Source organism: Staurois parvus, unplaced genomic scaffold (assembly GCF_062004578.1).
Source record: "Staurois parvus isolate SC_StPar_1 unplaced genomic scaffold, SC_StPar_1.0 ptg000217l, whole genome shotgun sequence".
Classification (NCBI taxonomy): domain Eukaryota; kingdom Metazoa; phylum Chordata; class Amphibia; order Anura; family Ranidae; genus Staurois; species Staurois parvus.
The window spans coordinates 8461208-8477269 of record NW_028318013.1 but is presented as its reverse complement, the minus strand read 5'-3'; the positions used below and the strand labels follow the sequence as shown (position 1 = coordinate 8477269).

At 40.1% G+C, this 16062-nt stretch overlaps 1 protein-coding gene across 3 annotated transcripts in view; it reads right to left on the bottom strand.

The window, feature by feature from the left end:
* LOC149460930 (myosin-11) overlaps nucleotides 1-12517 on the bottom strand; it is a 186877-nt gene extending 174360 nt beyond the window's left edge. For all 3 annotated transcript variants that reach the window (XM_089679082.1, XM_089679084.1, XM_089679085.1), the window contains exons 1-2: nucleotides 12446-12517; nucleotides 1091-1446 (exon numbers count right to left, since the gene is read on the bottom strand). In XM_089679082.1, the coding sequence (XP_089535208.1) occupies nucleotides 1091-1429 (339 nt within the window). In that variant the 5' untranslated portion in view covers nucleotides 1430-1446; nucleotides 12446-12517. The remainder of the gene's footprint in view (nucleotides 1-1090; nucleotides 1447-12445) is intronic.
* Nucleotides 12518-16062: the final 3545 nt, after the last annotated feature.

Below are 16062 nucleotides of genomic sequence, written 5' to 3'. Positions count from 1 at the left end.
AAATGTTTGCTTTTGGGTTTATTACTGCTTTAAATGTGCACCTTATTTATTAAGTCAGTAAATGTTTGTGTCTCTTCTTTATGCTGGAAATGTATCTTTCTGCCTGTCTTTTCTATGTATGTATCTATTCATTGAAAAACTAGATTTATAATCATTTATCTCATTTGTAATGAAGAATAGTTATATTTTTTAATCTTTGTATAAACGCTCTTCTAATGTAATGCACTTATCGTTTTTCTTTTATGTATTTATTTTGCTATAAAAAGCCTGAGTACCAGGGATTTCTTTCAGCAGAAACACAGGAGTACGCATGGAAACGCAGGGAACGCAGTTCTGGCACATCCAGCATTGAATTTATGTTAATGGCAAGGGGTGCTTGAGTGTGTTGGAGGGTCTATTGATGCTGGCAAGGGTCTATTAATGCTTGGGTGGAATTATTGTTGCTGGGGGTGGTAATTTTTGTAGGGAATCTATTGTTGCTGGGGGGGGGGGGGTCTACTGTACTAGAGGTCTATTATTGCTATGGAATTATTATGTTGCTGGCAAGGGTCTATTACAGCTGGGGGGTATTTTGTTGCAAGGCATACATTGTTGCTGGGGGGGGGGAGGGTCTATTGTTGCTGGCTGCAGCTCTGCACAGAAACCAATCAGCTTCAAGGTTTTATTGTCAAAGCTTAATTGAAAAAGCTGATTGGCTACTGTGTACAGCTGTGCCAGATTCTGAGTGAACTAGTTTTAGTAAATCCCACCCCAATGTGTTTAAGAGTATTGAAGGTCAGCATGGCAGAAAATCTAAGAAACCAGCAATTTCGTAAGGAAACCACATAATGACAGCCGTGTAATTTCTTCATAAGAAGGTTACTTTAACACCCTGGCTATGACAAAAGGACAAACAGATTTATTGCACATCTATACAAATACTTTCAGGGCTCTTGTTGGATTCACTACATTTACAGTTTTGCTTTTTTTATGCACTGTAGTTGTGATACGGATCATCTTTATGGAAGGTGTTTTGCTGAAAATCATTCCAAATGTGCCCTGTAATGCATTGCACTAAAACACAAAATTTTATACTGTATATGTGACTTACATAGATGAGGCCAGAGAAGTATCTCTCTCTTAGGTTGTGAAGAACAGATGCTTCATTAAGGCAAGTCAGCTCCGCCATGTCCTCCACTTTGGAGAATTTGGGGGGGTTCATTTTTTGGATATCATCCTTGTTTAGTGTCACTTTCTTTCCATTTTCTAATTCCAGCAGGACCTCGTCACCTTTCTCTTCCTTGATACATGCAGCTGCGAATCCATGTTTCTCAGATGGCACCCAAACCTGTTTTTTGGCTGTCCAATCTGCCTGGGCAGCAGGGCTGTTTATGTAGTCTTTGTCCACATAAAGGAATTTCTCATCGTCAGACAACGTTTTTTGTGACATTTTGGCGGAAAGGTCACCTAATAGACAAACAGTAAAAAAAATAATAATTAATGACAAATGAAAAAAAAGAAACAAATATATATATATATGTAGATAGATAGATAGATAGATAGATAGATAGATAGATAAATATTTTACAAAGCCAGACTACTACAACAAGGATTGTGTTTGTTTTAACAGCTTTCTTTGTAAAGTAAGTTGAAGCGTCGTTTTCTTTTTCACCTGTAAATGTCATTATATTCGCCTTAAATATGTAAATATGCCTTAAATTCTGATTCTCTGCTTGCTGCATAGCAGCAGCTGTGCCCATATTGTTGCAGACAGCAGCTTTCCAACTAGAGATAGCACTTGACTAAACCGATTTTATTTCAGTAGTGTGAGATTCAGGATCTTCGTTTAAGGGCTCCTATAAGCTTATGACATAATTTTTTAAGCTCATTCAGATATCATTGCATGTTCAGTTGATATGCATTTGACCTGCTACAGTTGCCTGCAGCACTGGAGTCCTCTTTATCTGTAAGTAGTTTGCATGTTCTTCCTGTGCTTGTGTGAGTTTATTCCAGGTATACTCTGGTTTCCTCCCACACTTCAAAGACATATTAATAGGGTAACTGGCTCCTTTACAAAATGGCCCTGGCATGTTTAGGTGTGTATGTTTGCATGTGAGATAGGGACCTTGGAGTGTAAGCTCCTTGAGGGCAGAGACTGATGTGATATATAAAGAAGATGGCGCATATAAATACCTGTAGTGAACAAATGAAATTAAATACAGCTGCTTTTGCATTCCCATAGAATTGTTGGAGAGAAAAGTAACTTTTAAAAGCCCATGGACACTGACCCTAAATCTGCCTATGTAATCTAGTCTATAGAGTTATTAAAGGCTAAATATTTGCTAACTAGTTAACAAACTTAAAGATGAACTCCAGGTATGGTTTTTATTGCATAATTACATTGCTCCAGCTTGGACCAGTGTACGTATACAGTATATATTTCATGTGGGACTGCCCTGGATGCAGACAATAACTGTAGCAGTTGCCACAACTACAGTGATTGTAGCAGTCTTCCAGGTCCATTGCCAAGCAGCTGCACTTCTGCATAGTGAACACAGGGGGTTGCTTGTTCGTCTCATCCACCATTCACAGAATGCCTTGTACTTTTTTAAATTAATAAAGGGTATTCTCTGATTGGTCGAAGTGGTTAATTTGACTTCACTGGGTTCATTATGCTGCTTGGTACAGGAGATAGAAGACTGTGGCAATAAATGTAGTAGTGGCACTCTGTGAATGGCAGCCATGCTAAACAGATAACCCCTTGTGTTTACTATGCAAAAGGAGAGCCACAGTGAACTCTGAAGACTGAGGTGATCACTGTAGTAGCAGCAGCTACTACAGTAATTCTCCTCTTCTGCAGTGGTTCAGCAGATATGGAATACATACAGTATAGTAAATTGATCAAGCTGGACCAATGTAACAATGCAACAACAACCATACCCGGAGTTCAGTTTTAAATAACTCTAAATGCAGCTTTGTTAAAATTTCCTGTTTGATGAACACATATCATATTTTTAAATATCTTGGTTCTATTTCTTAAAAATCCTCTGTTGTAATTGTACAGTATAAGTAACAATTTCTATACTATAAATAATTCTAGAGTCACTACAAGAAAACTCAATGCATTATAGCAGAAGTCTAGTTTACATTCTTGCTAACCTACACAAGTTGGAAATAAGTTTATGATCTTAGGCATATTCCAGTCTTCAAGATACATACAGTATATAGTTCATCCAGTTCAACTAATGAAGAAAAGAAAAAGAGAAAACCTTCATATGAACAATTTTATACCCACAGCTGATCCAGTACTAGGCAAAAAACCTCTAGTAAAACATGATCCAATTTGCACCAACAGGAGGAAAAAATCCTTCCTGATCTCCCAGAACGCAATGAGATGTTCCCTGGATCAACAATCCCTGGTGTTACTACCTATATGTTTTAGTATCCAATTATGTTTTGTACATTTAGGAATGCATCCAGCTCTTTTTAAAACAATCTCTTGAGCTGGCCAGATCTATTTCTTGGGGGAGTTTATTCCACATTTTCACAGATCTTACTATGAAGAAGCCTTTGTGTATGTGGAAATTAAGTCTCTCTTCCTCCAAATGTAAAGAGTGCCCCTTGTTCTCTGCAATAACCTGAAAGTCAATAATTCTACACTACGGGTAGGCAATCTTAAAGAGGTGGAGAGCTACCTGAATAACATAGGAGAAGTCAAAGATCACTGAGCACAGTGTGGCCTCCTCACACAATTTAAACGTCAAATTGCCATACTACCGCGTTGCAATCGTGTGCATTACATGACAATCATGGGTTTAATATATCAATACAGTATATCGCCTCCTCACCACCTGTCAAACACACTTGGATCACTTTTCAGAGGAGCAGCAGTGCCTGCTTCACTTGTGAATGAGCCCTTTGTTGCATTCAGCAGTGGCACCCTTAGGGCTCGTTCACAAATAAAATTGGTGGGTGGTAAAACCCTGCGGTTGAGTTCTGGTTTTACCGCACAAATCTTTTGCCACTTTAACTGCCGAGGAAGCAGCCAAAGGTGTTCACATGCCACAGCAGCAATTAAATCACCTGTTGCTTTTGGTGGGTGCTACTACCTGCCAATCATGACCCATTTAAGTAAATGAGGCCACTCTGCATGCACTTCATAACAGCATGAGTCTGTGGGGTCCAAAGGGTTAAAGCAGGTGGTGAGAAAGCGAAACAACACTGCCTGCTTTAACCTCTTGTTTGCTGTATTGCACAAGGTTGCAGGGCCCTTGCAGAGTGGCCTCATTCACTTGAATGGGTCATGTTTTGCAGGTGCTACACTCAACAACCATGACAGGGCGTATAGCTCCTGGTGCAGCTGCAACATGTGTACATCCCTGACCATTGCATCTAAAAGGGTTGAAGTTGGGGTAGGGGGTGGTAAAAAACATGTCTTAACTATAGGGTTTTACCACCCCCCAAACGTAAATGAACACTTACTGTTCTGAGCCCCCTATAAGGCTGCTTTCACACTGATGTGCTGCGGTTTACCTGCACCATGGGTGCAGCACAGTACATCTGTGACTTTCTTGGGTTAGCTGCACTTTGCCATAGACTTCTATTATATTCTGCAGGTGTAATGCACTTTCTGAAAACACACCAAAACTTCTGCATTCAGAGGTTTTGGTGCACTTTCAGAACGTGCACCAAACCCTCAGGATAAAATAGAAGTCTATGGCTAAGCAAAGCAAACCCTCAGGAAAGCTGCAACCCTATACTATTATGCCCAGTGTATTGTATTAGAATGACCTGAAAATCTGTTCTTTCCTGCTGCTGGCACCACTCTGGAGACCGCTATCCAGGATAAGAGATGGAGTGCAGCTGGTATCGCTCTGCATGGGACAGGAGCCAGGACTATTTATTTTATTATTTTATTTATTACAAGTATATAGTGCTGTCAATTTGTGCAGCACTTTACATACATATATTGTACATTCACATCAGTCCCTAACCCTCAAGGGGCGTACAATCTAAGGTTCCTAACTCACATTTATACATACACATACTAGGGACAGGATCTAATTCACCTACCAGCATGTCTTTGGAGTGTGGGAGGAAACTGGAGTACATGGAGGAAACCCACGCAGGCACAGGGAGAACATGCAAACTCCAGGCATGTGGTGCTGTGGCTGGGATTCAAACCAATGACCCTAGTACTGCCAGGCAGAAGTGCTAACCATTTAGCCACTGTGCTGCCCATACAGATCGGTTTATGTGGCTCTTGCTCCCTACTACAGCTCCAGCTTTACAAGTAGTCCCTGTGCATTGCACTCTGATTGATCATTTTGGATGACAGGTCAGCAAGCCCAGACCGTGATATACCATTTACCTGGCCGCAATCTACTGGTTGCTGACCCCTGCTCTACACCATGTTCAACTAATCTCTCCTCATAGCTGATCTCCTCCATGCCTCTTATCAGTTTGGTTGCCCTCCTCTGCACTTTCTCCAGTTCCCCAATATCCTTTTTTTGAATTGATGCCCAAAATTGAACTGCATATTCCGTATGAGGTCTGAATTATGTCATTACATGCTAATATTGCTATCATAAGCTATATGCCATTATAAGATAGCTATTATCTGTTTCATTTAAGGCTCCCATTCAGCAGTGAAGGCTGCCACTGCCCACCTCGCATAAGCAGTGTACATTCCAGGGCAGAGCAGACCTTCGGGAATCAGTCAATGACAGCACTGAGTGCTGGATAGGAACCTCTGTTACCCAGTGAACAGACATTCTAATAGGTACTCCTTAATACCTAGACATTTTCAGTCTGGGATTCTGGTGGGTGTTTAGGAAGGAAGCCATCTGAAGAATGAACACTTAAGATGCAAGTGAGGGAGGTGGTGATGAGAAATTGAAAGGATTAATCCATAAGAAAAGGAAGTAAAGGACACAAAACAACTGGGTGCTGACAAGATTATTAACTGAAGAAATGGAGATAAACATTGCCTTTTGAAATAAGATAATGTAAAAGGATACACAAGATACATTTTTAAGTAGGCAGACACATAATTTTGTTCACTTCATCAGCAATGATCAGATTTTGAGAAGTTTCTGTGTTCTCCCAACACACACAATCAAAGGACAGTGCATGTTGTGAGTCGGTTATATTCAAGAGAAAAAAAGTCAGCGGACAGGTATTACAAAGATTACTGTACAAGATATCACAAAATCCATCATTGCTGACAAAACGGTAAAGGGTATAGACATTAAAGATGGCCATAGACATCAAAAAACACTAGATGTACACAGACCAGACACATGGCAATAAGGTAAATTTACTAAATGCAAAATGACTGCTCACTTTTCAAGGGAAGTTGCACTTTGCAAGGGAATATGCCCCAGATTTTAGCGAGTTGATGTGAAGCTTTTGTGACTTCCGTCAATCACATGCAAGCAAAAATGCAGTTTGTTTCAGTATTTTCCTTGCACGTGATTGAGTATTTTTTGCAAAGTGAAACTTCACCGCATTCACTAAGCCTTGGGGCAAATTAACTTGCAAAGTACAATTCTCCTTGCAAATTGAACACCCTTACAGGGATTGTTATTTTGAATTTTATAAAAGTGGATTCTTTACAAACACAGAGCAGCCCGATCCTCCTCTTCTCGGGTCCCTCGCTAGAGCTCCTGCCTCCTCCCCCTTCATGAGTGCCCCTCTAGTAAGTGGGTTGCTCTAGGGGCACTTGTGCTAGCTTGATCCCAAGCCGGCTCTGTGTGTCTACTGACAAAGTATGTAAATCAAGAGTTCTAACCTCACTCTGACTTGTTCTTCTGCATGCCTATTCTGCGTCAGTTAGCAGCTAGTACTGAGCTGATAGACAGCCCAATAACTAGCATTTTCGGAAGATCAGCAATAGCAGTTTACATGTGTCTTTCAGTACAGATGTACTTTAAAACTGTCTGGAAAAAAGTGCTAAGCTGGAAGACTTGCAGTAACTATTCTTTCTATTAAGTACAGTATATAGTTGTACTATAAAAAAAAGCTGAGCCTCAAAGGAAACAAATGTAATTGCTGAGTACTAAACAGCCATTGCTCTCAGTTTCTTAAAGCAACTTGATTTAATTACTGCATGATATATCATAACAAGTATTGTACCAAGCAGTGGCAGCTTGTGATCCTTAATGATCCTCTTTCCTATATATAAATTTAATCTAGATTTCACCAACCTTGGATTAACAGTTACACGGTGCAACCAAAGGACAACAAAGTACCCAGTGCAAATTATAATAGTCTTTCAACTTCTACATTTCGGCACCAATATTACCATTTCCTGCACTGAATTTTCCAGTAATTAGCTTCATTAGTACAAGGACAGGATGTAAAAGAAGGCTTGGAAACTACCCTTTTCATCTAATTTCCCACTGACAAACTTTAAAGCATAACATTCATTATAAAGTGACGTTAGAATAAAGGTTTAGTCTGCCAGAGATCTATAGACTGCAAAACAGGAATGTAAACTATCAAACCTCAAGCCCAGCTTGTTCAACAGGTTTTTGTCAGTTAAAAGGCAACTCTCTCAACAATTTGTAGAAAATTACAATATAACAATGGCCTACATACAGGCAGAAATTACTTTTTTATATATGTGGCAATCAGGAAATCCATGAAATACTTGTTGGATTTCTTTAGAAATCATCTGTTAAATAGGAATAGCAAAGCAGACTAGTGTGTAAATCAGTGATGGTCAACTTTCTTGATATAGGGGCCTCAAGTGTGGCCCTTGACTTTACCAAAGAGCCACATAAAAAGTTCAGTGAATATTCCTTGTTAAAGACAGCAGACACAGAACAGGATAAAGTCAAACACTATGAATGTGATACAAAAGATGGTCAGAGACTGGACTGTAGATGTGATACAAGAGATGGCCAGAGATTGTGGACATAATACAACAGGTATTCAGAGAGAAGATGGTCAGAGGAAGGATAAGAGATGGCAGGATACAAGAGATGGTCAGAAACTGTAGATGTGATACAGGAGATGGTCAGACTGCAGACAAGATACATGAGAAAGTCAGAGACTGCAGACATGGTCAGATGATCAGAGACTGCAAACATGGTACAAGAGGTAGTCAGAAACTGCGGACATGCTGAAGGAGACTGTCAGAGACTGCCGACATGCTGCAGGAGACTGTCAGAGACTGTGAACATGCTATAGAAGTTGTTAGAAACTGGGGCTGCTTCGCAGGCAATCATTGTTTGGAGACATGCTATATGCGACTGCTTGAGATCACTGCCATAACATTGCAATAGGGCAACACAGATTAGTGTCTTCAGCGGCGCCAAGGGCTGCACAAAAAGTGCGAAAGGGCTGCATGCAGCCCCCCGGCTGTGGATTGGCACCAGGGGTGTAAACTGATTTGTGATATGCATGCTGCTCAAATGTCATGTACACTGGCCACTTCCTAGGGAGCCCATGACATTCTTGCTTGACCTTAAATGTACCTTGTACACCCTGATCTTCCTGATCTAAAATTGCTTCATTGCCAGATTTTGACAGCTGGGTCCTGGTTTCAGTTGTTTGCAGACTTATCTTGTTGTGAAATTTTGATCATTATTAGCTTGCTAATAGGCAAGCTATTGTTAAAAAGGCATGAGAAATAAATACTGTACAATGGGGACAGTGGGTCTTTTTATGCAGCTTTGAGGGAAACACTGAAAACACATAAATCCTTTGCAAAATTTTATTGGGGAATACCTTAACCCTTTTGCTGCCTGAGCTGTTTTTTTTAATTTTTTTTGTACATTTTAGGTCTGAAAAATACTGAAAACTCTCTAAGCAATATATATTTTCTGATACAGAAACAAAAACCCTTTTTATTAAATCTCTGTTTGCAGTAAAAAAATATAGTTACATTCATTTTAGTGCTTACAAACTCAATAACTTAGGGCTCGTTCACACTTGGCTGTTTTACCAACGCTTGCCAAACGCCCCTATAGCGTTTGGCAAGCGTTGGTCCGGCGTTTGCGGAACGTTTTTTAACGCTCGGCAAACGCTCGGCAAACGCCGCATGTGCGGTTTAGTGGCGGTTGCTAGGCATTTGCCGAGCCTTAATAACGCCCCACAAACGCCTATAATACAGTCTGAGTGGTGTTACCTCTCCGAAAACGCCCCGCAAACGCGTCGCAACCGCACCGCAAACGCCGGCCGGGCGTTTGCGGAGCGGCACCATAGACGAGCAGAGGAGGCTTCAAAGCCTCCTGACTCGACCAGAAGCGTCCGTTTTGCCGCGACGCGACGCAAACGCTCCCGTTAGAACAGCACCATGTGCTGTAATGTGCAGAATTGGCAGAGGCGTTTGGGAAGCGGTAAAAACGCTTCCCAAACGCCTCTCTGCCGCCTGCACACAAGGCTAGTGTGAACGTAGCCTTAGGGCTCGTTCACACTTGGCTGTTTTACCAACGCTTGCCAAATGCCCCTATAGCGTTTGGCAAGCATTGGTCCGGCGTTTGCGGAACGTTTTTTAACGCTCGGCAAACGCTCCGCAAACGCCGCATGTGCGGTTTAGTGGCGGTTGCTAGGCATTTGCCGAGCCTTAATAACGCCCCACAAACGCCTATAATACAGTTTGAGTGGTGTTACCTCTCCGCAAATGCCCTGCAAACGCGTCGCAACCGCACCGCAAATGCCGGCCGGGCGTTTGCGGAGCGGCACCATAGACGAGCAGAGGAGGCTTCAAAGCCTCCTGACTCGACCAGAAGTGTCCGTTTTGCCGCGACGCGACGCAAATGCTCCCGTTAGAACAGCACCATGTGCTGTAATGTGCAGAATTGGCAGAGGCGTTTGGGAAGCGGTAAAAACGCTTCCCAAACGCCTCTCTGCCGCCTGCACACAAGGCTAGTGTGAACATAGCCTTAGTCTTAACCATAAACATTGGCCGTAGAATGATTCCTCTCATTCTAACATGTGCAGTGGTACCTACCATGTGTTATGCAATTGTTATTTAGCTATGCATGTGCACCATCCATGCACATTCACGTGCTTATGCACTTTGCAAGGGAATTAGCCCCAGAACTTGGTGACTTTCATCATCCTATCACGTGCAAGCAAAAATTATGTATTTTTACTTTCCTTGCACATGAATGGGTATTCTTTGCAAATGAAACTTTACCACATTCTCTAAGTTGTGAGGCAAATTCCTTTGCAAAGTGAACAGTCTATTTGCCTTAAGTAAATCAACCCCACAATCTCAGTTGAAGCCTCAAACAGGAACATTTGGGTTGCAGAAGCATTCCTCTATAATAATGTTTAATAAAAAACATAATAAAAAGTGTTTCTGCTTTCAGAAAATATGTAATGTTTTGAGAGTTTTATATATTCTAAATTTACTAAAGACTAAGAGTGCAGACGGGTGTTTTACAAGATGCAGCAGTAGTGCAAAATTGGACTATTTTAATAAGCAAGGCTAAGCTACCAGGGACAAAGATCACATGCTGCAGTTTTAATGCAAAAATTAAGATACTGTAGAGGACACAGCAGTGTAGAATTGGCCAGCAGTTGGACAGCTTTAATCGGGGATAATAGGCCTAAATGCTGTATGTCTAACTTTTATTTAATCTCTGGAAAATGTGAGTGACATAATGTGAGTTGGTTTGGGTGAACACTGTTCTTGCAATTGTTTTTTTCTTTTCTTTCAAACAATGCAGTGGCATGCTGTGAACAAAGGCCAGTTTCAACAACTGAATGTCAGTAACAAGTGAAATCTCTGCAGTGGGAAAACTTTAAAAATACCCAATAGCCTAAAATGGCATTTAAAAAAGAAACCCAGCTAAGAAACCTCACAATTAAAAATATATGTATTTTTTCATTTTAAAAAGTTTCTATTTACACCCCTAACCCTTAGTTACCCTGATAAGTCCTAATGAACCCCATTCAAATTGACTTTTTTCTGTTTTTCAATTTTATTCATTTAATATAGAATCAAAATAAAACATGAAATGTAAAAAAACAACTTGAATTGAGCTGAATTAATTTTGCCACTGTACATAAATGTAATTTTATTGTCATTATAATTAGTTATTCTTTTGGTGCCTTACTTATGTGCAACTTATAAGGAGAGATTCACTAAAACTGGAGCATGCAAAATTTGGTGCTGCTCTACATAGAAACCAATCAGCTTCCAGATTTTATTAATAAAGCTTAATTGAACAAGATGACATTACAGTAGAAGCTGAGTGACAGTTTTAGTAAATCAACCCCATTAAAAGCTTTACTTGTTGGCCACTGCATTTTGTTATCTGAAGAGATCGTTCTGGCCTCTCACCTGCTGTTTTTAGGGTTCATTGAGCCATATAATCAGAATTGCTGGGGTGGAGGCCCCTAAAATGAAAAAAGCCCAGGGTAGATGTAGTCAATGTCAATGGCAAACCTTAATATTGTATCCCTGCACAGCTCATCATGTTTGCAAAACCTATGCTAAGATGTATTAATAATCAAGCAGATACTCAGAAAAATAATTCTCATTCTATTTTAAAAGACTAAATTATTTTATTGTTTAGTTTGAAATACAAACTACATCTGATGTATGTGAATACATGAATTAGATCGGCTGTGGAACAGAACTACATCAGATCTAAATGTTTTTGCTTTATCAGACTTGATTTAGTATGTGAAATAAGTCTATAAACTTATTTTGGAAATATTAGAAATGATGCCAAGAACAAGATGCCTAATGTGCTCCTCTGCTGATATTGGTGCATGGCACCAAATAAGGTCATGTTACCCTCAAGACACTATAACTAATTCATAACAAATACCATTTAGGGAAAATTTGAAGAAAGTGCAATACACAATCATAACTTCCAACAGGGATGTAAATCAATAGCTCTGCCATACACCTTCGCAAACATGTTTCACTCTTCTGATTGACAATTTCAAATCAGGTAAAAAGGATGTTTAAATACGAGCAAGTCGTGCAAAGCTTTTGTCACTGAAATGGTCAACAGAAGGCTTTGCAAAGTAAAACGCAATATTCAATGTGCTTTGTCATTAAAATATGGTTTAGTAAAATTAAAATGTATATCATCAAGTACCATATCTATTTTACAAATTTCTTTTAGTAGCAATTACACACACTCACCTATTTGGCATCATGAATGCAGTACACCTGTATAGCCATATACAGTACATAAAAGAATTCTACAAATGAAAGGTTTGAATGATATTGGGTAGATTTAACTCTAGTTATAGTATATTTAATAATTCAGCTACGCTGACCCACACCTGAAACACTGAATCATAAATCCTATTTCTATACTTTTAAGTATTATTACAGCAAATATATATATATATATATATATATTATACAGTATTTATATAGCGCTAAAAGGTTTGCTCAGCGCTGTACATTATAGATATATATATATATATCATGTTGGGCAATATATATATCTGTCTGACATCTGATAAAATATAAGTGACTACTTACAGATATCCAATTACTTGTGCAGAGGTTGAATTGAAGGCAGAGACTGGAACCTGTACAGCTCACAGCTGGGACAGTCCAAATTCCCCTTCAGTTTCCAGTCCCTCTATATAGACGAAGCCATCTCCACAGTGGGAGGGATGGAGAACAGCTGGAAGGAGGGGCTGAGAACTCATGTATTGTAGGTGCTGGCTGACCAAAGCACCTAGTGCAGGATTATTCAGTAATCCTTCAGCTAACAGTGAAATGCTTTGCACATATAAGCAGCATCAAACTTAAAACTTAATGAGGTAGTATTACTTTGTCTAATTCATTTATATCAAGTCTTTTCCTAGTTTTTGCTACTGAATAAAACAGGATATATATGTTTAAATATAAAGCATTAAACTAAGATCAATGTTGTGTAATACTAATTATTATTTTTACATTTTTGAGCCTCTATTAAGACAAATAGCAATCTGTAAAGTGTTGCAGCACAAAGCAACCTAAACCTAACCCTTACTATAACAGCTCCTAAAGGAAAAGTAAAACAAACCTGGCGCTTGCTATTCAATGGAGAAAATAGAATTTCATCATTATTCTTTGTCTTTGCACTTAATTTTTTTACAAATGTAAATGATTCAACATAGACATATTATTAACGGCAGCTCATGTAACCTATGACCTTCCAGCTGCTATGTGTTTAGGCAGATTTCTGGGATTTGTAGTTCTACAGAAGTTGCCTACTGCTGTTGTCTGCATTATTATTTCTGGTAAATGTGATTTTAGAGTATCTAACATCTAACCTCTACATCTGGAATGGTGCTGAGATCCTACTCCCTTGTGGGGAGCAGATGATTCCCAGTCACACAGCTTGTAGCTGGGGGCTTCCCATGCATGTTCCTGAGAAAGGGAAAAAACACTGTCAAGATATGACTCCATCTGCCCAAATAAGGAGACGGACACTCTTTCTGCATTGTATTCTTCTATGTTGGGGCTGGCTGTTCTCAGGGTAGGACTAGGAGGAAGGGAGAGAATGTTGATGTACAATCAGAGAAGAGTGAATAAGAAAGAGGAATCCTTTTAACATATAGAGCATAAACAAGGAAAGCCCTTGATTTTAACCATTGCAGTGCTTAAAGGGCCACCATCACAAAACATGTCTTTTAATTACTGTGGGGGAGATTTACTAAAACTGGACAGTGCAAAATCTGGTGCAGCTCTGCATAGAAAACCAATCAGCTTCCAGGTTTTATTGTCAACGCTTAAAGGAAAAGTTCACCTTTGGAACATGTTACATGTTTCACCTGTTTTTAAGGTACTATATGTAACATATTCCCATAGCTGCAGCTGTGCCTGCCGCAGTCCCCCCTTCCCGTCTGACAGATAGTACGGAGAGCAGCTTCAATGTACTATGACAGTGCTCCACAGTGCCCTGGTAGTTCATTGAAAACTACAAGCTCACAATCGCTAAGGCTGCCGGGACTTGTAGGCACCCATTCACAGAACTCTTGTTTGGGCGGAGCCCCGCATGGCCACGTCATTCATTCACAGAGTTCTGTGAATGAGTGCCTACAAGTCCCGTCAGCCTTAGCGATTGTGAGCTTGTAGTTTTCAATGAACTACCAGGACACTGTGGAGCACTGTGGTAGTACATTGAAGCTTCCTGTCGGTATATCTGCTTGCTCATACATCCTGTATGGTAAGCAGATATTCTGACAGGTCTGCAGGAGACCTGCATGACATCAGCGATCTACTGATCGCTGGTGCAATGCTTTACAGGCGCCTTTAGACGAAAATAATAAATGCACATTTTTTTACCTGCAAAAAATTGTGCATTATTTTTGTTCAAAAGGTGAACTTATCATTTAATTGAACAAGCTGAAGTTAGAAGCTGATTGGCTACCATGCACAGCTGCTCCATATTCCGACTGCTCCAGTTTTAGTAAATCACCCCATGTGTGTCTTTAATACATTTGATGATAATGATCAATAAATGTATTTATTCCTTTTTTTTAATTTATTTTTTACATGCTTTTATTTAGATTTTATCTGCACATTTATAAGTAGACCAAGATGTTCAGGAAAAGTGTGAAATACATTGGGACAAGCTTTAACTTTGCCAGGGGTCCCTGAGCAGTGGCTGCAACTTTTTTTTCTTGCCACCTGAAAAAAATATAACTATTTTAATCACTGCTTACTGTATGATAAGCTTAGGATGAAGGTTCAATCACTGCTTACTGTATTATAAGCTTGGGATGAAGGTTCAGTGATAGGACCCTTACTTTTTAATACATTTATAAACAATATAGGGTCTTGGATTAAAAATACTGTTCTGTTTTTGCAGATTACACTAAGCAGTGCAGTGGAATATCGTCCTTACAGGATGTCTCCAATTTACAAGCCAACCTCAATGCACTGTTTAATTGGGCAACTATTGGGTGCAGAAGGATCTGGGAGTTCTGGTAGATCACAACAAGCTTAATAATGGCATGCAATGCCAAGCTGTGTTTTCTAAACAAGCAAAATCCTCTCTTGTATTAAAAGAGGTATAGACTTCAGAGATAGATATATTATATTACCCCTGTACAAATCATTATTAAGACCTCATCTGGAATATGCAGTTCAGTTTTGGGCACCAATTCACAAAAAGAATATTGGGGAACTGGAGAAAGTACAGAGAAGGGCAACCAAACTGATAAGAGGCATGGAGGAGCTCAGCTATGAGGAAATATTAGAGGAACTGAATTTATTTTCTCTTGAGAAGAGGAGATTAAGGGGGGTGTCACGGAGTGCCTGCTCCTCTTCCAAACCCCCCCTCTCATCCTAATTTCAATATGAAGGTGCAGCGCTTAAGACTAAATATGCAGCGTAAATCTCACCAGTAATGTATAGAAATGAGAAGATGCAGCTTTAAAAACTGTGCAGCGTGAATAGATCGATAACATATGCTCAGTATGTAGGTATAGATAATAAGCAATACCAGATCAATCAAGAAAATCAACAAATATAAATAAATGTGCATAAATTATGTCACCAATAGGTGAGTAAAGTGCAAAAAAAGCCCCAGATGTATTGCCCACGTGAGGATTGTGTATGATCCCGATAAGCATGCGTGGAGAGTTAGTCCAAGTGGCAGATATTCAATGTAAATGAAATGCGCACTCACCAGAAATGCGTGTAAACACGCATTTGAAATATAACCTATCTCAATAGGTATAGCTTAGGTCATCCGCCTCCCAGGTCAGGTCAGGTCAGGTCAGGATACTTCCCAGTCACATCTGCATGGAGTACTCAGGGGTCCTTGATGCGTATCACCATAGGGGGTCACCCTCAATGCAGCCTCTGCGAATGTCCCTCATGAACAGGGACCAGAGTCCAGAGAGGGAGTCCAGAGGCGGACTCGCTCTCTGGACTCTGGTCCCTGTTCATGAGGGACATTCGCAGAGGCTGCATTAAGGGTGACCCCCTATGGTGATATGTAGAGATGAGCGAATCGAAGTAGGCGAAGTGGAATTCGTTTCGAATATTAGGAAAATTTCGATTCGCGTCGAATCCGAAAATAAGCAGACTTCGGATGCGCGAATCGAAATTTTTCCTAAAATGGCGGCGACATGTGCGGCGACGGAGCGGGGATGTCT